Here is a 22,761-nt window from a genome sequence, read left to right as displayed (position 1 = left end):
CATCATCTCCTGTAAAAATCCCCACGTATGATTTGGTGTCTTTATTACTGGAATGTCTTCTTCCATCTCATCTATAGCACCTTTTGGTGGATGTTGAACCTTTTATTTTCCCCCAAATAAACAGAAAGCTTTGGTGTGAAGCAGATTTTGACTAAAGGCTTTTTTTTTGGGGGGGGGGGGGTTCAGTTTAGCACTGCAGAAAGAGTCCTTATGGAAAACAGTATGGGGGTCCTCATGAAATTAAAAATAGAACGTCCATAATCCAGCGATCTCACTTTTGGTATATAGCCAAGGTAAACAACTAACTCAAAGGGAGTCTATAATAAGAGCTCTCAGAATTTTGAAGGTGAGGACCTAGCTATTAAGATCACAATTTGGAAAATCAATACACATTTTTGTGGCTGCTACTCCGAGCCAGGCACTATGTCAGGCACAGAAGGAAAATGGGGATGAAGACTGTGTTGGAGGAGACAGAAACCTAAAGTAACAATCAGACGATGCAAAGGTTTGAGAAGGCTGGAGGCATCTTCCAAGGGCACATCACGGGAGCCAGCCTTGCCCTGGTGCGAACAGGAAAGCCGGGTGGGGCAGCTGACGCTGCTGTCAGCCCCACAGGGAGAAGAGACTGCTAACCAAGCTCAGCAAATGAAGAACACGGAGGCACGGAATTCAAACAAAGTAACTTGCTCATAAGGAAACATGGGGTTTGGAAAAGGCATTCCAAGGTCTCATCTTTTCTCTCTCTCCAAAGAATAACAAGGGCAACAAGCATTCAGATCACCTAAAATCTATCACTATTGCTGGGTATGTTTCTCTTTTGGTCCTCAACTCCGATGCAGAGAACACATATATTTCTGATACAAAAGCCAGGGCTGTTTCTGGCTTTAAAGTTATGGTGTGGAGAAAGTACTGAGATGGAAACCTGGGAAGATGGTGGAGCTTGTGTCTCTTTCACCACAAATGATGCAATAGTATTTGGGTGACTCAAGAGAAATCTGTAGGTTCTCAGAAGGCATTGTGAGTGCATCTGAAATCAGGCTAAAAATAAGACACAGGTTCTCTTGTGATTTCTGAAACATTTCTTTGTTTAATCATAGAATCCTTTTCATCTTCCATTCATCATAAATAATCCACTTTATTACTTTACCAATCCTTTTGAAAAAATTTGGTATTTAGCATAAACAAACACTGAACATTAGCCAGAGGTGTGTTAATTTCAAACAGAACAGGAAAGAACTTGAAAAAAAACCCACAAAAATTTTAAAACTTAGAAAAGAACATATGAAGAGATGAACATTATCACCCACTAAAATAATCAAATTTCATAACAGCCATTAAAAAAATCCAGGTGGAAAAATGGGTAAACATAAATATAATCTAATTATTTCTTTCATAAATACACTTAGACAAAACAAATGCATAGAACAGATAGCTTGACAGTACATAAACATAATAAAGTATTTTCAGACATGAATAATTAAATCCCAATAAACATGAATTAAAAATAAATTTTAATTCTGTTTTTCCTTTATGGAAAAATATGCCACAGCATTTGTGTAAAAGAAATAGGCATAAACATATCACTAAAGCCACCAACATTCACCATGTAGATTATTAAAAAAAAAAGATTTTTTTTTAAAGCAAAAGATGTTATAGTATTTTCCGTTGAATATTATCCCATAATCACACACCTACTATAGGTGTTTGACAAGAGAGGTAGATAAGTTGGGGGGAAAAACAGTATTCTAATGCTAGCTTTTATTGTAACTCAATTTCATTTACTCTGAACTTTAAAGAAGTTTACAGGAACAGAACACAAAAACCTTTCTGAGCTCCATTTGTAAGCATCCAAAGTATCAAACAAAATTACAAAAGTCTCGACGATGAAAATTCTTGACAAATAGCCCATTTAGCGTAGTTTTATGCAAGGTCTGGCACTGGCTTTAAAATTGACACTGAGGATAACTGTTCTGAAATTTATGAAATTCAGTGATGTTGAAATGAGTCAGAAGAAGCCCACAGGAGACGAGGCCTGGTAGTAACAAGAATACAAAGTCACACAATTGATGAACTTGATCGGTTTCTAAGGAATGATTTTTCTTTTGTTGACAAAACAACAGGACAGCTGCCGAGGACAGCGTGGCCCTGGTGTGCTCCCGGGCGCCGATCTTGTCTGTCAGATCAAGAAAGACACATGGAGAGGATGTCACAGAGGGTGTGCGGGAAGCAGAGAGTTCCCCTGACTTTACATATTGCTCTATTCTCTCTTTGGGTCCAGTGAATGCTCTTCACTCGCAGAGGCAAATATTCAACACTGTTTTGAAAGCTGAAGCCCAATTGGGAATGAATTTTACTTACTACTTTGGCCAATAAATGGTTTTGCATTTTCTGTGTCCATTTTTTTTTTTCCATTTGGGTAGAAAGAATGTGTATCTGTAACATCTGTTTGCATCTATGACCTTCATATTTCCATTTATTCATAACAGCAATCTGATTTAAATTTTTTTAAATGTCGCAATCGTTTGCCAAGCCTGCCAAGGAAATTTTCATTTATAACTTGTCTCAAATGCCGTAAGTGTGCTTAATTCAAGGATGTAACAGGCTGCTGCTTCTGGCTAACAGGGTGATTTGTGCTCAGCACATCTATGTAACAGGAAAAGTTTTTCTCAGTCGTGGAATGTGAATATAGTCCATCATTAATCACTGATGCTTTCAAACTGATAACATTTTTGTGTCTCACATTTGGCTATTATGAGTTTGCGAGTGTGTTGGAAAATAGGAAAGAAGTTAAATTGGAAGAAAAATGAAACATCTATGATTTTGAAAATCCTGAAAACCATATCTTGTAGTTTTCCTCAAAACGTCACTTAATTGACCATAACTCAACCATCCGGTCTTTTCTTTGAAGCAGCTTATAGTAAATTTAAGACACATACTATCACAATTTCTGATCATGGCACAGAGGAATTTCTGTGTGGAAACTATTTGAAGGAATGTCTAAAAAATAGATGTCAAGGAATGCAGATAAATTATGCTTTTCAGTCTATGACTCCTGTGGAGTTGATAAGAGGCATGTCACAGTTGTAGAAGAAAATCACACAGTAAATCAAAGTACTTGTGAGTAAGACTTTGGAAGTAGTCCCCGTCTTCGGAAGGGCATTTCTCTGATGGTACGACCTCCTTTCGAACAGTACAGTAACCATGACAGAGTTGTATGCACAAAGCTGGGGCTTTTGTCACTTACGATGACTGTTCCCTGCGTTAGGAAAAGAAATATTAAACAACTCCAAAATACTGCACCACCCCTGGCAGTAACCAACAAAGTTGGTTTTGGAAATAACGCTCTTGTCAAATACATTTTTAAGGCACTTCAACAGTTTTATCATTTTCTGTGTGTAAAAAAATAAAATATGCATCAAAGCAACATTCACAAGTACGAGTCTCAGGACTGTGCACAACCCTGTACATATGTACATCGCCGCAGGCCGGGCACCTCCTGCGCTATACGATTGGTCTCGTCAACTTCACTCCCTGCAAGAGAGGAGAACATGCAGTTCAGAGTTGGACAGCATCCATGAGCCGAGTGGAAGTGTCAATAAACACCAGATCATCGATGCTCCGAGAAGGAAGAGGCCCTCCCAGATAGCACTAGGTAACCAGGGACCCAAACCTCTGTGACAGACATCACCCGCCCACCTCCCCAGCCTGGCCTGGCCACTCACACAGTCCCCTGTGCACTGGAGTTGGCTGCAGGTCTCAATGGTATTGTCTGCAGGGCAATTGTGCATACCCTTGGGATGGGTGCTTTGTGTTTGTTTTGGTGCTCAAATGGGAGGGATGACACCCTAAGCCTCTGGGTTATTCTAAGTTAGACAGTGGCCCCAGTGTGGGAAGATGAACAGCACTGTCCAATGTCGTCTCCCCCTTGGAAATGCTTCTTATCTGCAAAACGAATGCCAGAGCTTTGAAATATTTAGAAAGTTTCACTCCGATTAATCTGCTGTTTGCTATGGCTATATATCATTATTAGGGCATCAGGATTTTTGGATAACTTTCTCCATTCTCTGTCAAAATTTATATGTAGAAATTCTGGTCTATAATGCACACATACATTGATAAATATAAATATTAAGTATATGTGAAAGTTTTCAAAATAGGTAAACAGTAAAAAATAAGGCACTAACATGCCCCTCTACCAACCCTGAGGGGAGGATCAGGCCTGGAGCCGTGCCCTGCACAGAGTGGCACTCACTAACACTTCGTTAAGTAACTAAATGAGCGATGGTGTTGGATGCGTTAATCTTTCCAGGTAGGATCCTGGGGACCTGGGGTGCTTCTTCGAAAAGCAATGTGTATTTCTGTCCGGAGTGCCCTCATGGTGCAGGGGAAAGGTTTTGGGGGCCAAAGAGACCAGGGTTCAAGTCCTAACTCTAACATGGACTAAAGCACCCACATGGCCTGGGGCAAGTTGCTCCCTCTCTGAGCCTATTACCCAATCTGTACAGCGGGGGTAGCGGAGCTGCTGCAAACAGTGATGCAGACACTAATGGACAATAGTGACAGCGAAGAAAACCACAGCAGCTAGCTTTTGTCAGACACCTGCCACACGCTCTCCCACAACTCCGAGGAGGAGATATCAGCGTTAGTCCTCGAGTGGCAGACACCGAGGGGCAGAGGAGTGATGTGCCCCAGGCCACCAGTGAGCAGGGGCAGAGCCGGCTGCTGGCTGGCTCATGGGTCACATGTGCTTTGAGTGTATTTACTGAACATTCACCCCATTGCACCATGGCCTTCAGTATGAGCAAATGGAAAGGAGCTTTACAAGCTGCATTTTAAGTATAATTGTACTTTTACAAGCATACAAAACATTTAACCTCAACCCTCCTGCTCACACTGAAGTGGATCCATGCATCATTGTTGGGTTTAGTTAAGGAAATACGTCCACTGAGAATGAGAACATGCAGTGTGTGAACAGCTAACATTCAGAAACAGCATTTCAATCTGATTCGGATCCAAGTAAGATCTGTCCGGAGTCCCACCTTCTGCCGCGACACCATCCACGACTTTATCGTGGGCACCAGCACGCTGCCCAGGAGGATCTGCACCGGGTGGTAGATGAGCAGAGGGACGGAGATTAAGGAGAGGTGCTCGTGGCCTGCGAACACGATCTTCAGCATCGGGATTCCTGGTGGACAAAGAAAGGAAACCGAGAGCACATTCAGTCTGTTGTCAATTAAGGACCTTTTCTGTTAACACTGGAACTTGGAATAGGTCAGTGATGGCGGACCTTTTGAACTCGGCGTGTCAGCATTTTGAAAAACCCTAACTTAACTCTGGTACCATGTCACATATAGACATTTTTTGATATTTGCAACCATAGTAAAACAAAGATTTATATATATATATATATACATATTTAAATATATTTTATTGATTTCTTACAGAGAGGAAGGGAGAGGGATAGTTAGAAACATCGATAAGAGAGAAACATCGACCAGCCGCCCCCTGCACACCTCCTACTGGAGATCTGCCCGCAACCAAGGTACATGCCCTTGGCCGGAATCAAACCTGGGACCCCTCAGTCTGTAGGCTGACGCTCTATCCACTGAGCCAAACCAGCCAGAGCAAAGATTTATATTTTTGATATTTATTTTACATATTTAAATGCCATTGAACAAAGAAAAATCAACCAAAAAAATGAGTTCACGTGTCACCTCTGACACGCGTGTCGTAGGTTCGACATCACTGGACTAGGTCATGGCCACATTCCCCGGGAGGTTCACAGGACTGGAAAGGGAAGGTCTCAAGTGAGTCACCGAGTCGGTGCATCCTCTTTCACTACGTAAGCTCTGAGCTCTACCTGGAACCAATGAAAGCTCAAAAGGTGCTCGGTATTTGAGGGCACCAATAACTCTTGCTGCATGAGCAGCCTGTCTACCAAGGAGAGGGGAGGAGATAGCGTGGAATAGAGCTGCTTCAGGAAGGCTAAGTCCCAGAGAGGCCAAAGTTCAAAATAGATCCTTTCTTGCTTAGTCATGGAATAGAGAGGCCTTCCTGGCACCATTTCAAAGCCCCAAAGTTCACTTTTGAGAGCTGAAGGATATGGTCAGATAATGTATGGTATACACCACTGTAAGGAGGAGGTACTTTAGCCAAATGAACATTAACAAAGGCTTTGCATGTTCTCATTTGGCCAAGGGTCTCAGGCGTGCTATACAACATTGCGTATGGCAGGTGGACTCTAAGACTAGTGCTGACTGTTTAAACCCACATTGAAAGTTTTAATAGAGTTCAGGTACATGAATACTACTTCCTGAGTCTACACACTATTGCACCAAGGGCACGGTGTGCATATTTTGTAAGCAGCTGACTGTAGTGTGTATCGATTAAGCTTCCATAACACAATCCAGACACTGGCAGTTGAACTGTTATTACCAATGGTTTTAATACGGCCCGGTGGTCAGGACTGGTGTGTACATGTGTCAGCTCTGTCACCTGAATCGCTATAATAGCTTAGCTCTCTCCTTGTTTCTTTAGAATAGCTTCTGAAAAGGACCCCAGCTCCCAAGCATGCGCAGTGAGGGCTCAGAAATCACCTTTTATTATAACCCAGTGAGGGAAAGCTCTGCGTTTTCAATTATTTGTACTTTTGGTAAGCTTCACACCTTTACTGAACATGCATTTTCACAGCTGCTTTCTTTCTCCTAGCCTCACATGTCATTGCTGTAAACGGAAAACACTCTACTCTTCCCAACAACATCCTTCAGAGCTTCAAAAGCACAGGTTGAGGTTTTTGCACAGTTTCTGTCTTCTTGCCAATAGAAAAGTTAAAGGTTTCTTTTTAAAAAACAATATGCTCAATCCGTTCACAGTTGAAAAGCCACATCTGACATTGGAAAGTTGTTCCGATGAAAAAAGGAGCCGATGTGAACACACCTACCCTGTTTCCAGGAAAGATGACTTGGTCCAAAGGAATGACGCAGAGAAACTGGGGATGGGGGTGAAGGAAAGGTGGGGCTCCAGGGAGCGCATGAAATATGGGGGTATTTGCCTCTAAAGGTGATCAGAGCAGGGTTTCTGACCCAAATTCGAGGACCGTGGCTGCTGGGCTAAAACGCCTGAGGTCTCCTTTCTTGGCTAAGCCTCAGGCTCAGAGTCACTGGGCACAGAGGGAAGCCAGGGAGACAGTCAGGCGGCTGCTGCTACTGTAAGTCAACAGGAAACCGACTGCAAGACATACAAGGTGTCCTAGGGTCTGAGACATCAGAAGCCCACCTGGGTGTGACGGATTAGGTAGAGAGACAGCAATGCTAAGGGTAAAAATGGTTCGCGGGTACTGAGCGCTTACTAGATGCCATGCGCGTCCGTCTCGCGCTTTCCCACATTAACTGAACTAGGCCTGGCAATAACCCGGAGGCTGATGAAAACTACCTGTGCACCGTTTTCCTAGTGAGGAAATGGAAACTTTCCCCATGGTGACATCGGAACTGCCACGAAGGCAACTTGTTCCCATGTCAGGGGAGACGCCGAGGTCTTCGGTTCAGACGCCATGGGGACTGCAACTCCTCGAAGCAGAACAGGGCCTGGTGTGCAGAAAGCTTTCCAGGCAGAAGTCCTTGTGGGCTTATTCTCCTTAAGGGGCTCCTGTGACTTCATGTGGATGAGGGACTAAGCGACTGTGGGGACCACCCCGAAGAGAGAGACAGAGACGAGCCAAGTCCTTACCCTCAAGAAGCTTCCAGGGTACAGTGACCTCTACCTTCTGTGGACCCGAATCCACCCTCCACCTCACGGGAGGAAGGTCTCTCCTGCCGGTGCTGGACTTCCCACACCACCTCCAGACAGGCTGTCCTGTCCACGCCATCTTCCGCTCTGCACCAGTGACCGCTGTGGAGCACAATCTGATCATGTCAAGGCAGGCAGGCGTTTATCATGCGGGACGAGGGCCTTCTGACTGGCCCCCACTCCCTCTGTGCCTCACCGCTCCCCCTCCGCCTCTGTGCTCAGCCACGAGGAGCCCCTGTGCGTCCTTCGTCACCAGCCCAGCCACGCGCCATTCCCACGCCCTGGCCCGCCTGGGGGCCTTCGCGCTTGAGCTCCTTTTGCCTGGAATGCCCATCACCCGCTTCTTGGCCGGCTCAGTCTTTCAGCCCTTCGTTCTTAAGCTGCATCCAACGCTGGCTTCTAGCTCTGTGCTCACCAAACCTGGGGCTCATCTCAGCCCAGGGTCCCAGCACTAGCTATCATTATGTGTTTTCCTCACTGAGCTCAGCTTCTTAGGGTCTGAGACCATTTCTCCTTCAGCTCTGAGCATCCAGTAGGTGCTCAAGAGGAGTGCGTTGAATGATGGGTTTGTATTCTTCCAGATCCCATCATAACTTTACCGTACTACGGCTCCATGTTTATTACATTCACTAACTAGGTAAAAAAGCGCAATGATTTAAAAAAAACAAACTCGCTAGAAAGAGTTTTCTTTTAAAAGTAAAATTTAAATATAGGACTCTTTTCATCTCGCCATCACTGCAGTAATATACATGAAGGAAATTAATTTTAATGCAGCCAGGTACTGATTCTGTGTCACCATGGCTGACAGGAGCCAACGAGACTTTATGAGGTGGCATCCGACTTTATGGAAGTGAACACTAGGCATGCATTTGCAATTTTACAGGGACTATAAGCTGTCATGCTGAAAAATGTTTATAAAACATTAATCAAAAAATGCCTCTTTAATACAATGCATTGTCTGAAAGATGTTTGAAGGCGCACACTGTAAATGGATTCTTTTTCTGACTAAAGTAATTTCCACCCAAAGCACTTCCCCACTGCTCTACACGCACACCGTGTGGCTAGATAAAGAGCCCTTTCGCGGCACGTCACTGCCTGATGCGAGCACTCGGGAAATCCCTAATGTGCAGCACGCCACATTTCCATGTCGCACATGACACATTCGTCTAAAATCACCCAACAGAGTTTGACACGGCAGCATCTTCCATAAGCACAGCTTTCAACAGACATCTGCCCGGTAGGAACTTCAAGTGCAAGCTTTCTTCTTCTAACAAGCAAGCAAGGGGTTCCTTTTATCCTTTCCTTTTATTCTTTGCTCCCAGGATGGAAGGGATAAAACAATATGAACCGGAACAGGTCCCCCCACCCCCACTTTAAATATGTTTATTTTATGTTCTCTGAATTACAATATTCCCTTTGTATCAGTGTTCGAGTTTCAAGTTACTACTTTCTACTGGATGAACTGTTTTCTATTTTTCCTTGAGAAACAGATATCTGTCTTCAGAGATTAAACACGGGCCTTTGTATAATTTCCACTAAAGGGTTATTTATAGTTCACAATATAAAAACTATTGACTTCATATTATTGTTTAGAGTTTATTTAACTTGTAGGTGCACACTGTTCTCTATCTCCCTATCTATCTATCTATCTATCTATCTATCCATCCATTCATTAAAACATACTCTCTGGGCCTCTGCTGTCTGTGAGTTACTACTGTTCCCGGGCTGAGAACGTAAGGAGAACACAGGCAAAGTCCCTGCCTTCTCGGGGCCTTGACTACCTCCGCTTTCCCCCAACTAAGGGATGGGTGTCCCCCTTTCTGTCACAGGCTCACCCGGCTTCTACAACTCAAACTTCGGGGATCACCTGGACTAATCCCATTTGTCTTTCCAACTCCATCGGAAGCCACCAGCTCTACATGACGCTCCTGCAGATTCTCCCCTCCACCCACACTCCCCTTCCCTCGGTTTTCACTACACCTTCCTAATTCAGTGCCGCAAACAATCAAGCCAAGATGACTCTTCAGCCTCCTGCCAGAGCCCGTCTTCAGACTCTTCCCTTCATCAACGCTGCAGACCAGTCGGATTCACCTTCCTAAAGCCCATGTCAATGGAAGCCCACTCCGTGCTCAAGAACCACACAGACTTTCCAGAGCCGATTCATCGAATCCTCTACCCACTCCACTTCAGTGCAAACCACTGTTACTACCCCTGCAGCAAGTGCTCGCTGCACGCCCAGTGCTTTGCCTGCGTTCTCTCACTTAATCCTTCAGCAGCCGATGGTGGCAGTTTTCCCACTGAAAGATGAGGAACCGGGTGTCGAGCAGCTAAGTGACTTGTCTGCCATCACACACCCGGGCAGGTGGTGGAGGCAGACTTGGACCTCAGTCTCTTACTTTTCATCACAAAGCGACGTTAACTCCATCAAACCCAACTTTCCGCTGCCGGTTCCCCTCCCGGGCTCTGGCCCAGCCCAGCCCTGTCTTTGTGGAAGCTGAGCCGCCTGGTGTCGTCCTTTCTCACCGGGCACCTGAATCCTACTCTGGGTTCTCTTGGGTTCCGCTTTGCATTTTCCTCCACCATGGATGTCCTCCTCTTTTCTGTGTAGGTTTTGTTTCCTCTGAATACAAGCCAAGTCTTATAATTTTCTTTGACTCTCCTATGGTGTTTTTAAGCACAGCACAGGACTGGTACTCAATACATAAGTGATTGATTATGTAGGAATAGGTGCTAAAGTAATGTTTCCTGTTGAAAGCGACAGGATGTGGAACACACACCTGATGCTTCACTGGACTGTAAAGGGAATTGTTCACACACCCCTCTGGGGAGGACTGTATTTTATAGGATAAAAATAGGAGCAGGAGAGGAAATATTCTGAAAACGCCCTTTGTGTCTTTTGGAATCTAATATCAGACTTACTTTCTCACGTGGCTGAGAGACGGTCTACTCCAATCACCTGGACCATTTCCTGTCTTTCAGAGATCCGCTCGCCTGAATTCCATGACTTGTTCCCATTTAAGTGCTTCCTTCGACTCTCCGCTGAGCTCTGGAGAGAGCTGCTGGCCAATAGGGGGTCCAGTGGCTTCTCTCTTTAGTTGTCATGGTGATTTCCCACTTTTGTTTAGTTTGTTCTTAGTTAGAAACATCCATAACTTTACTATCCAAATGCCCTACACATTGTTATTTGAATTCTCGCTCTTCCTGGCCAGTGGATCTCTCAGGAAAGCCCATGTTTGCCTTTGACAGTCACTGGGATGGACGGTCTCCTCAATCAAAATGCAGTCCAGCAAGGCGGTCAGTGTTTGAGAAACACGAACCCTCTTGTCCGGCATCACTAAATGCCAATCTCCGTGTCCCCTTCCCCAGCACATGCACACACACACATACACACCCCACAGGCTTTCTCCCGGAGACAAATAGTCACAGAAAATTAAACTCAACGGCACTGATTTATTTCAATGACTAAACAAAGGGGCCATTATGTGCCATTTCTAGAGCACGAAATGAAGCTTTGATAAGGTCCAAAGGCAGTTGTGGAATTTGGTTACAAAAGGCTTTCAGGAAGGATTATCCCAAAGCAAGCTAGTTTTTAGTAACACAGATGTCTCATGCAACAATTGATAATCCATCAGACCCAGTAGCCTGCATGGGGCAGTACAGTGCAGTAGGAAAGAGACCTGCAGCCAAGACAGAAAGCCCTGGGCTGGAACCCCATGTCCACCCCTTAACTCCTGAGTGACCATCATGGGGTAAGTTACACAGCCTCGGTTTCCACATCTGTAAAATGTACCTACTTTGTAGGTATTTTTTTTAAGTGAAATAATATGTCTGGTAAGTAGTAAGTCTTCATTGTTATGCGCCAGACACTGGGGTCGATGCAGTGGACAAATGGGCAACCCCTCTCGCCGCGCCAGCCCACCCCCCCACCCCCGCCATGCTCTTACTCAGTTAACAGGGAGAGAAGATAGAGACCAAGCCGAAGCTGGGCAAGGTGCAAGCCCACCGGTCACAGGGGACTGAGAAGATGCAGCACTGCTGTCAGAGGTCGTCAGGCAAACAGATTCAGTGAGCCTATATCACCCCGATTTTTAGAGTAAACAGGAAGGCCACCTGCCTCCAGGTGATGGCATGGGGGCCTGGGTCCGTCAGAGGCCTGCAGATCAGCCGAGAGTGCCCAGGTGTGGCCTCTGACAAGTATCAGCAGGCACTGCAGCGGGGGGACGGGGGGGTGCAGCGAGGAGCACAGAGGCCTGAGGAGCCGCAGCGCGAAGAGCTGCTTGACAATATTAGCGCAGCGCACCCGAGGGTGAGACCTAAGAGCCACATTTACAAGGAAAAGCCTGAAAGGGAGAGGCACTCCTTTCAACGAAGGGGCTTGTGTGGCTGGCCTTTGACTCGCTTGGGATAGAAGTTGGTTTGTGAGCATTTTCGGCCCATTAGGAAAATCAAAGATGGTTTTTGCCTTCAGTTACCTGGGCTGAAATGCTACCACTTTGCTGCAAGTTTTATGTCAATAAAGATGCAAACTAGACCAAAATGAGCATCTGGTGCAGCTTTTGTTTTGAAATAGGCAAGTTCTGGTGGGAAAGGATGTTTAATGAACCGCTGAGCGGGCTCACCAGATGCTGGAATGAAACATTTAACTCCACCAAGGGAAGGTGTCGGCCTCGGAAGATTGGTTGCACCCTCACCTGTCTGGAAGCATCGTGGAGTACTTAGCGAGCAGGGAGTTAAGAACGAACTGAAGGACTGCGCCCAGGAGCGGCTGTGTCTCCAGGAGGCGTCGCCATGTTGAGGGAGACCAGCGGGCAGGAAGGGCAGTGAGGGAACTTTTTCACTTCTCCAGGCTGTGAATGAAGAGTCGTCCGTCTTCTAAGGGGAAAGTCTGGCTTCTGTTCACACTCAAGGATGTGAGAACATCAGAAATAGAAATGAGGATTTCACATGACAAGTCGTGCTAAGTCACCAGAATGTATTGGACAGGGTCATCGACACAGAACGGGCTGTCTGATGGCCCTGGGAAGCCTGGTTTAGTTTCATAGGATGTTTTAGGCATGTTGTCACATAAATAAAGGAAAGCACGTGAACATTCTAAGTCTGAGGCAAAGAAAACAGTTTTCCCGAAAGTTTTGTATCCATAATCCTAGTAACAGTGGTACTTCCAGAAGGCTTCAAAAATATTAGTTAAGTGGTAAATGTAAGCTGTGATCCCAATGAACAATAATTATTTTTAACGTACATTTTAAAAAAATTTTAGCAACATGGCTGATAATCACCTCTGGTGATAACTTTCTTCTTCTTTTTTTAAATCTTCACTGGAGGATATGTATGCGTGTGTGTGTGTGTGTGTGTGTGTGTGTGTGTATATATATATATATATATATATATATATATATATATATATATATATATGCCACCTGCCTATATATTTATATGTTTTTAATCCTCACCTGAGGATATATATATATATATATATATATATATATATATAATCTTCACCCGAGAGAGGGAGAGAGAGAAACATGAGAAAAAAACAGCATGTACCCTGACCTGGGCTGGGGATCGAGCCTGCAACCAAAGTACATGCCCTTGACTGGGAATTGGGCCTGAGACCCTTTGGACCGTGAGTCTGTGCTCCAACCACCGAGAAACCGGCTAGCATGGTAACTTTCTTCTTGATGGCACCATGTGTATGATGAACACAAACCTCAGAAAAGGTGCCTTCTGACATAAAAGAACAAGGCAGTTTTGATTTGGGGGATTAGAAATCAGTTATTTACTCTTAAATCCACCTCTCTTAAAAAGGCTGCCTCAGGTTTCTGGGGTGTAACCTGCCCAGATGGCGTCCTGCCCACCGGCTCCTGCCCTTCACTTATTCTCAATGATACACGAACTGGGCAGTTAAGACCTCATGGGGAAGACTCTTAGGCAGAAGAAGAAATTAAGAAGAACATACAATGGAGTTAAGGAAATTAAGGAAACTCTGGGAGCCATTTCTGGAAACGATGATCTCCTCTGTCCTCCTTAACCACTGAGTACTTACGCATCTAATAACACAGCGAATTGTGGATTCCACAAATCGGTACACACGAATGGCCAATTTTATGATCAAATAAGTAGGTAGAACCCTGTCTTGTGTTTTTGTTGGGACACAGTGGAACATAAAGGCAGACACAAAAAGTGGTCCAAGGCAGTGGCCATCAGCCCCGGCCACTCCTTAGAACCAGCTGGGTGGCTTCCTCATAACTATGCCTGAAAGATTCCGAGTTGATGGGTGTGGGGAGGGGTCCTGGCACCCCTCTTCCTGGACAGCTCCTGGGTGATTCCAGGTGGGCCAGGTTCAGAGCCGAGTCTGGTAACAAGGGGGAGTGAGAGGACACCAGGAGATTCTGGAGGTGGACTGAGGAGCCGCTGCGGGCCAGCTCTGTGTGAACTGGGGGGACCTCTCTGAGGCTCGGTTTTCTAGTGTAGACAACGCGATCAATAATAGCTATTGTGCAGGGTTGCTGTGAAGAATAAATGAGATGATAAGGCAATCTAGGTGCCTAATACAGTGCTTAGCATGTAGTAGGTACCCAGGAAATACCAGAGCCTTCTGCTTTTAATGTTTCAAAGTGTCCTCACATCTATTTTCGATTTAATGTTCGCCTCAATCTGGTGAGATGGGAGAAAAATATAGGCTTGCCAGTTTGGACGTCTCTATGCCTGGCTGATTTAGAATTTCATCTCATTTTATTATCAAAATAACTCCACATAGGCATTTTTTAACTCACTGTGCATTAGCAGTCAAGCACAAAAACAGTCTAAGCAACCTGCATGCCCAGCTCTGACCTTCCCGGTGCTCTCACTGGCAGCGTGCATGAGTGTGTCACTCAGAGCGGGTGCAGCTCATTCAAGGGCAGGACTTAGTGACCTCACAGTCAGCCTCAGACACCCATGAAGCCTCCTCACAGCCACTGGGCACAAAACCGGGCAGAGCCTAGCATCCAGCACAGCCCTAGGACTTGCTCCTCAGATGGTGGAATTTGCAAGAATCTTTTAGCAAGTTGGACGTGGCTTTATTTTTTTATTTTATTTTTTAAATACTTTGATTGATTTCAGAGAGGAAGGGAGAGGGAGAGAGAGAGATAGAAATATCAATGTTGAGAGAGAGAGAATCATTGATTGGCTGCCTTCTGCATGCCCCTTACTGGGGAATTGAGCCCGCAACCTGGGCATGTGCCCTTGACCAGAATTGAACCTGGGACCATTCAGTCTGCAGGCTAACACTCTGTCCACTGAACCAAACCAGCTAGGGCGGGACGTGTCTTCAAGTTCTCAGGCAGTCTGCATATCAAGGAGTCTATTTATTACATTTATCACGGGCAGTGACAAGTTAGTAACTCATCAATAAAAACCTATTTCTGAATTCATTATGCTAATTAGTAACGTCACCGGTTGGGTTGATAAAGATAACACAAGCAGTTGTGTAGCTGCTCTCATAAAATAGTAGCTGACTACCCCAGTGAGAATTTTCCATTTGAGCGACTGTCCCTGGCACTGAGGTCTACACTGACCAGTCCAGTCATACACCACACTGCCAACACAAAAGGATTTTCAGGTGAATTACTTCATATAAGCACTTAGCACAGTGTTTGCCTATTAAATACTCAATGTCGGCTGTTATTATTAGTACTTCTGTTGAAAACATAATAGAGAAACAATTTTTAAAATAAATCAATGAAAGGCTTAGAAACTCTACTACAGAAGCTGAACTAATAAAACCTAAATGTAGGTGATCTTGTATCATCGCAAATCAAGAATTATCCCAAGTCTTGATTTATCTCTGGTTCCTTCACATATCAGGAATTTGGGTTAAAGTTCAGTGAAAAAGGGACAGCAGAAGCCAAAGCCTGCCCAGTAACTCTCTGAGGAAGAGTTATCACCTCACCAACCAAGGCATAAAGTAATATTGTTCAGACCTTGGGTGATGACCCATTAATGAGTTGCAAAATCAACCAAATGGGTTTTATCTAGAACTTGGATAGATTATGGAATGTATCACCTACAGTAAGAGTGATGTTATTTTGTAAAATGTTCACACACATGCAAGTGTGCAATGGATTACCCTGTACAACCTATCTTCTTACTGTAGCTTGTGGGTAAACAGGTTGGACAGTCCCTGGCACAGGAACCATGGGTGAGAAGTGTGTGCACCAGGGCGTTGGTCGTTCAGGCGAGCGAAGATGATTGATTCCTGAGGGTCAGCCCGGGAATCCCCCACAGAGATTTTATTGTCTTTAATCACGTACTTGCTGCCTGGAACCTGGAGACTTCCTGGAGTTTTATTACAAAGTCTGGATGTTATAGTAGTGATTTTCAGACACCAAATCCAGAATAAAAAATTCAAAACAAAATAGTCCAAAAACCTCTGAGGACATAAGTGCATTGCTTTGTTAGAGAACTTACATCTCTCTCTTCATGTGGATCAGAAAATAGCACCAAATGGCAGATGCTCCCCCTTGTCTCTTGAGCATGGTAGTAAAATCTACGGGGCCTCCAATGCCAGGGCATCTTTAAGGGTCGGTCCAATGGCAGGGGTCCCCGAGCTGCCTTCCTACAGAACTGTAACTGAACTGCAGGGCAGAAACTTTTACGGCTCTGCCCCAAAGACAAGCTTGTATCTTCTATCTTTACTCTGACTTCTGTTTCCGCGTTAGTAGTTTATTGTCGAACAGCACTCTGGCTCTTAGCTTGCAGGAATGGAGGGCAGGCAGCTGTCGCCTCACAAAAGGCAGGGGCTGGGGGCTGGCTCATCAAGACTCACTTTAAATAGGGCACAACCTTTTGTTAAGAAAGAATGAAAGAATGAGTGAAAGTTTGTGACTGGGCCACATGGAAATATGTTTATGGGAACAATGATAGAGATTAAGTACTTAAAAACCATCTTATAACCAGCAATGTAATCAGTAAAACCATCTTATAACCAGCAATGCAACTGGAGGTAATTTTCTTTTTTAAACAACTGATAAAACCATCCAAGTCCAAGCTGAGATCACAATTACAATGCCTGGAATAATGTTCCAGGAGATCTGGGATAAGTTTCTTTCTATACTTTCATTTCTTCACATGCAAAATAGGACAATAATTGCTGACTTGCTAATATTCTGCCTTGTTCAGGTACCATGACATAATGAGTTAAGTGCTTTTAAAAAGTGCTTCCCAATTGTAGGAAGGGTAGTTTTATTAAGATAATAATCTTCATGTGCCAAGTGGAATCACAGATAAGCTTTAAGGGGAAAGAAAAAAGAAAGGCAAACTTTCGTATTTCAATTCCACTTCCTCTTGAGAAAATAACCGAGATGCTATTAAATGATCATCTCAGCCCAAGTTGCAGGGAATTGTTTAACCTTCTTGCAAAGCTTCCAAGTAAAACTGAAAACAAGAACCATTTCAGCCCAGCCGGTGTGGCCCAGTGTTTGCACGTTGACCTATGAACCAGGAGGTTATGGTTCTATTCCCGGACAGGGCACATGCCTGGGTTGCTGGCTTGATCCCCATCTTGTAACCAGTAAGGGGGGGGGGGATGCAGAATGCAGCTGATCAATGATTCTCTCTTGTCATTGATGTTTCTATCTCTCCCTCTCTCTTCCTCTCTGAAATCAATCTATATATATTTTTAAAAAAGAAACTGTTTCAGATTTTGTTTCTCCTCTGAACATCTTTCCAGAGTGTTATGGTATCTTCTCATCGTTAGGAAGAAGTGACAGCTGGATTTCCTTTCCTGAAATACTGTAACATCATTCGCAGAACCCTTCCTATGAAGTACTTGTTTCCTTTCACATAGAGCAGGGGAACTGCTCTCTTACCGAACGGAGACATCAGCTGCTGAGCACAGATTCAGACACCTGAAACTGGAAGGAACCTCAAGCTCATTGCCACCTGCTCATTTCACAGCCGAGGACACTGAGGACCACAGCAGTGCAGGGATGTGGTCCAGCTGCTGTGAGAGAACCAGAACTTGGATCCTGACTAGACTCAGGTCTGTGGTTCTTTCTACTCTTTCCAGAAGCCGATGTCTACAGAAAAGCTATATTCCTTTTGCTTAGTGCATAGTTTCTGGTCACAGCTCAGCTACAGACTCATGATGGAGTATAAATGTCGGGAGGAAGAGCTGCTTGATTCTCCTTTGTACAAAGAGTGTATAGATCAGTGATGGCGAACCTATGACATGCGTGTCAGAGGTGACACGTGAACTCATTTTTTTGGTTGATTTTTCTTTGTTAAATGGCATTTAAATATATAAAATAAATATCAAAAATATAAGTCTTTGTTTTACTATGGTTGCAAATATCAAAAAATTTCTATATGTGACACGGCACCAGAGTTAAGTTAGGGTTTTTCAAAATGCTGACACGCCGAGCTCAAAAGGTTCGCCATCACTGGTATAGATGGTAAGACATATACTGGACTTGCAATAAGTGTTGGTCACGACACTCTACTTAACATTTACATAACATTCTTTCCACTGAGACATGCTTTTGCAAATAAGAAACAAGCGGAACCTCACACTGGACTGCCGATTGTCAGTTGACATGTTCTCAGAATATATGCTTTCATTTTGCCATTTCAAAACATTAAAAACGAATCCAAGCATACACTTCACTGAAGGATCTCAAACACCCTGAAATGTTCTCTTTCCAGGTATGGTGAGGAAGTTTCCTACAGCTATTAGAGCTCTAGATAACAAAAGTGACTTGAATACTCAAGAGAAAAGACAAATAAAACACGAATTTCACAGGACACCTGGGATCGAATTTCTTTCTTGATGCGATCTATTGACCCACTGTGCGCACAGCCGTGTTAACTAGGGCACGAGCTGCTCTCGGTCTCTGCTGTGTAAAACAGCTCTGGTTACTGTACGAACATCGGCGTCAAGCTGGAGAGGGCTCTGGGAGAGTTCACGGCCTTTAGGGCAGCCCACAGCAAGGGGTGCTCCTGGCAAAATGTAAAATTATCTGCAGCCCCGAGCGGAGACCGCGGGAGCGCACGGACAAGCGGTGCTATCACTTCTGATGGAGCCCGATAGCCTGCGCTTCCGCCGGAGCCTTCTCTTGCTTCTTCAACACACTCTGGGGAATGGCATCGTGTCAGGCTTTCCAGATGGATTATGGGAGGCCATAGCTCAATGTCATTTTCAATAGGAAGCCTCATAATTAAAGGTCAAATAGTCACTTCATCTGCAATCAATCAATAGAAAAAGTACTAATACGAAGAACTAATCAATCAATGGCAAATGCACTAATAAAAGCAATGAATCAAATTCAGCATGTGTGTAGGTGCGAGCACATGGAGGAGATCAAGACAGGGCAAGAGCAAGAACAATAAAATAAATCGAGAGTGTACATACAAGACAGCTTTCAGAAGGCTTCTCACGCAAGAGTTTTCACCTTTGGTTCTGTAGTTACATGGGTACCACTTGGACTGTAATGATTTATTCTTAAATACAAATACTGGATGTAATAATGAATGGTATTCATAAGTATTCTATTTGAGATACTGAGTGTGTGTGCGGGGGTGTGTATGTATAAAACCACTTGGAGAATACTATGACAGTGACTGCCAAAGGTACAGATACATATTCTAAATACCAAGTAGATATAATCTGTTGTATTTTAGCTGTGTGTGTGAGGTGAAGGTATAGCTCCAAGTGAAATTATCTGAAATTTCCTCCTCGGTTCTGAAATATGAATTGCTCGCACTTAGTGTGATGTTCTTTTATTTCCATGCAGATAGAAGTTGCATTAGGCCACCGTTGTGACACATCCTCTGTACCAGTGATGTCGGGCACCAGGAGAGGGGAATATGTACTCGATCTTGTGAAAACAGACACAGGGCGTAGCAAGGCCATTCTAGTACTAGGATCCAAACACCCCTAGCTATATGGGAAAATAAGGGGCTCCTGAGACAAGGGAAGCAGCAGAGAGGCCATTTTTATAAATGCTAGCCAGGTATGATCAAGGCATGATAAAATAGTCGAGTTGGAACTAAAAGTCTCTAATCTAAGAGCTAAGGAAACAGGCCTGGCAGGTACCAGAGGAAGAGTCAGGATGAGTATTTAGGTTTTATAGTTCTAAGAGAGATTGAGTCTATCGTGTTACAGAAGTAACTAAGGATTTTTTTTTATTTTTTTTATATATTTTATTGATTTTTTTACAGAGAGGAAGAGAGAGAGATAGAGAGTTAGAAACATCGATGAGAGAGAAACATCGATCAGCTGCCTCCTGCACATCCCCCACTGGGGAAGCGCCCACAACCCAGGTACATGCCCTTGACCGGAATCGAACCCGGGACCTTTCAGTCCGCAGGCCGACGCTCTATCCACTGAGCCAAACCGGTTTCGGCAAGTAACTAAGGATTTACACTCCATGGTTACTTAGGTAACTACACTAGTATTGTATTGGAGAATCTAAGTACCTGTTTCAGGAGAGGACACTACAAAAGCAAACAAGTCTAAGTCCCCCCAACGCTTTTCAACAAACAGCTACATCTGATTGGTGTTCAGAGCACCTACCTGTTTGTCTGAAAATTAGCTTTCAGAAAGCATCAGGAACAGAGAGTATGGCTCTGGGATTATGGAAAGAAGAGACAGAAAGAAAGAGTGAACAGGAGTTTTGCTTATAGAAAAGAAGAGGATGCTGATTGTGTGCTTTTGGGGGTAGGGTTCATCATTCAACACAGCCAACTCCAGCACAGAAGATCATGGAGAAACCAAAAAAATGCCCCGTTGGGAGGGGCGGATCTAAAGGCCCCTGTAGAAATGCTGTGGCTCAGCACCTGCTCGAAGGACACAGGCTCAGGAGACCCCGAGTTGGAACATCTGAGACATTTGCTGGCACCCACTTCTGGACTCCCCACCTTTATAACAACCCCTTACTTTTTAGGAGACTGGGAAATCCAGACATCACATCACAATATCCACATGGGGAAAAAAGTGTCAGATGGTTTCTTTGAGGTCGACAATTAAACGACACCTGTTACATGAAAATCTACAAGACAGACTGGGAATGGTAACACAGTCATAACTAATACAGTTAAAAATAACTAGCAACAATAGCTACTGCTTAAAGAGTACCTGCTATGTGCCAGGCAGCACACTAGCTCTTCCGGGCTATCTCATTTAACCCATAGCAATTTACATACATTCTAGCATGAAGTGAGTACCCATTACATATAAGCACTGTGCTAGCTACTTAACACATTTAATTCTGACCTTTACAATTGCCTTACAAAGTATTACACCGTCCCATTTTACAGATGGGAAAGCTGAGGTTCAGGAGGTTAAGTGATTTGTACAGGGTCACAAAATCAGGACTGGAATGTGGCTTTCAAAGGTCTTTCAACTTCAGTTTGATGTTGATTATAAAGAAAACCTACCAAACGTGCTACAATGTATGAACAGTATATGTATTCAAATTAGCTGCCAGCCCTAGATAGCAACTGCTCCTCAAAGAGTTTGTCCAATTTCTAAATCACTTTCCAAACTTGGTGAGAGTGTCAGACAAATACGAGGGAGTGGGGTTACCAAAAACATGATGAAATGTCTCTGTTTTCTAGGTTCAGATTGAACTTGAACATGAGCAGACTCACAGCCACGTCATGATTCTTCCTTTTCTTCAGTGAGTCATGAGCCAAAATGAAAAGTTTTCCTACGAGTTTTTGCCAGTGTGTCTATTAGCCCAAAGAGTTTATGAGTGATGTATATTTCAGTGAAGGTTTTGATTACTTAATGACTTTTAATGACTAGAAACATGGATTCTGGATACCTAAACACATTATTGAGATAATACCGCTAAACTGGATAAAGCTAAGTAGAAAACAGCATTTTTCTTCTTGATCTATTTTTGTCTATTAAATAAATACTTATTTCACTTTAGATGCTAATCAGATTGAGTTAATAATAATGTGTTTCTTTATCGAAGCAACATAACATTCTGAAATGAACTTCAAATTAATGTCAATATCCAATTAGAGAAATAATGTTATTTCCACCTTGCCCCAAGCTTCCAGAAAATAAGTTAATATTTTTTAGGGGCAACTCTAGAGCCTTCCAAAGCTGAGTTTTTGCCCATTGTGCACCCCCCATTCCCAGCTTTTAACATTAACATTCCACATTGAAAACCTTTTATGAGAATCAAAAACCTTACAAATTAAGCTAGATCCTACATTTTTAACCGTAGGCCCTCCAAAACTGGTTCAATCGTATAATAGTATTTCAAAGCAGCGGCCCATTCTCATTTTGCTATTGTCCTTTAACGAAATGGATGATACCCCATTCCATTTAATCTGAAGCACTGCTTGAATCTCACACTCATAATATGTAACTATCTGAGGGCTAAACTAGTTTGTGAGTCTGTGAATCACTTACCCAAAGTGAGGGATTTGTGTGTAGAACAGAAAATGATAGCCACAGTGTCTGCTGGTGTGAAACCGGAATTATTCCTAGGGGCAAGAGAAAAAAGTGCTTTGCAAATACTTTCATTAACAGACTATTTAACATATCCTAAATCAAACGTAGTACCCACCTTCGTGTTGACATTGCTTTAACCAATCATGGAGACAGAAGCCATTCTATGCCCAAATGTCTGAATGTCTTTACAGAGAATCATTTCTGAGTCACTTATCCTTGGAAGGGGGATGGTTTTAAAATGGTGTGGTGGAGGTCTCTTAAGATCACACATGTAATCAGTGGTGGCGCAGGACTCCCGGAAAGTCATGCCGGGAGGCACTGCCTAGGCTGTCACCTGATAGCAACCTGTTGGCTTGAAAGAGTCATTGTGTCTGCAAAACTGCTCACTCAATAACAAACAGGTCCTTTGAGAAGTGCATGGTATGAACAAAGATTCAACATCATAGGTTTTAGTAAAACATTATCCCATATATCAAGCCTCTTCTCAGGTCTCTGCAAAACAATCCATCCTTGCTCACAGCTGAGAA

The 22,761-nt window shown here is 43.8% G+C and overlaps 1 protein-coding gene across 4 annotated transcripts in view; it reads right to left on the bottom strand.

Annotated features, from left to right (window-relative positions):
* Positions 1 to 1,067: 1,067 nt before the first annotated feature.
* The window catches only part of SLC10A7 (solute carrier family 10 member 7), a 195,593-nt gene continuing 173,899 nt past the window's right edge, over positions 1,068 to 22,761 (bottom strand). For 2 of the 4 annotated variants that reach the window (XM_059697899.1, XM_059697897.1), the window contains 3 exons: positions 22,193 to 22,266; positions 5,040 to 5,185; positions 1,068 to 3,531 (listed from right to left, as the gene is read on the bottom strand). In XM_059697899.1, coding sequence (XP_059553882.1) covers positions 3,502 to 3,531; positions 5,040 to 5,185; positions 22,193 to 22,266 — 250 coding nt within the window. In that variant the 3' untranslated portion in view covers positions 1,068 to 3,501. Of the gene's footprint in view, positions 3,532 to 5,039; positions 5,186 to 16,855; positions 19,005 to 22,192; positions 22,267 to 22,761 lie in introns of those variants that run through there. The other 2 variants (XM_059697898.1, XM_059697900.1) reach the window with 2 other exon arrangements.

Source organism: Myotis daubentonii, chromosome 5, assembly GCF_963259705.1.
Source record: "Myotis daubentonii chromosome 5, mMyoDau2.1, whole genome shotgun sequence".
Taxonomy (NCBI): domain Eukaryota; kingdom Metazoa; phylum Chordata; class Mammalia; order Chiroptera; family Vespertilionidae; genus Myotis; species Myotis daubentonii.
Note: the sequence above shows the minus strand (reverse complement) of the source record. Positions and strands in the feature narration are given on the sequence as shown.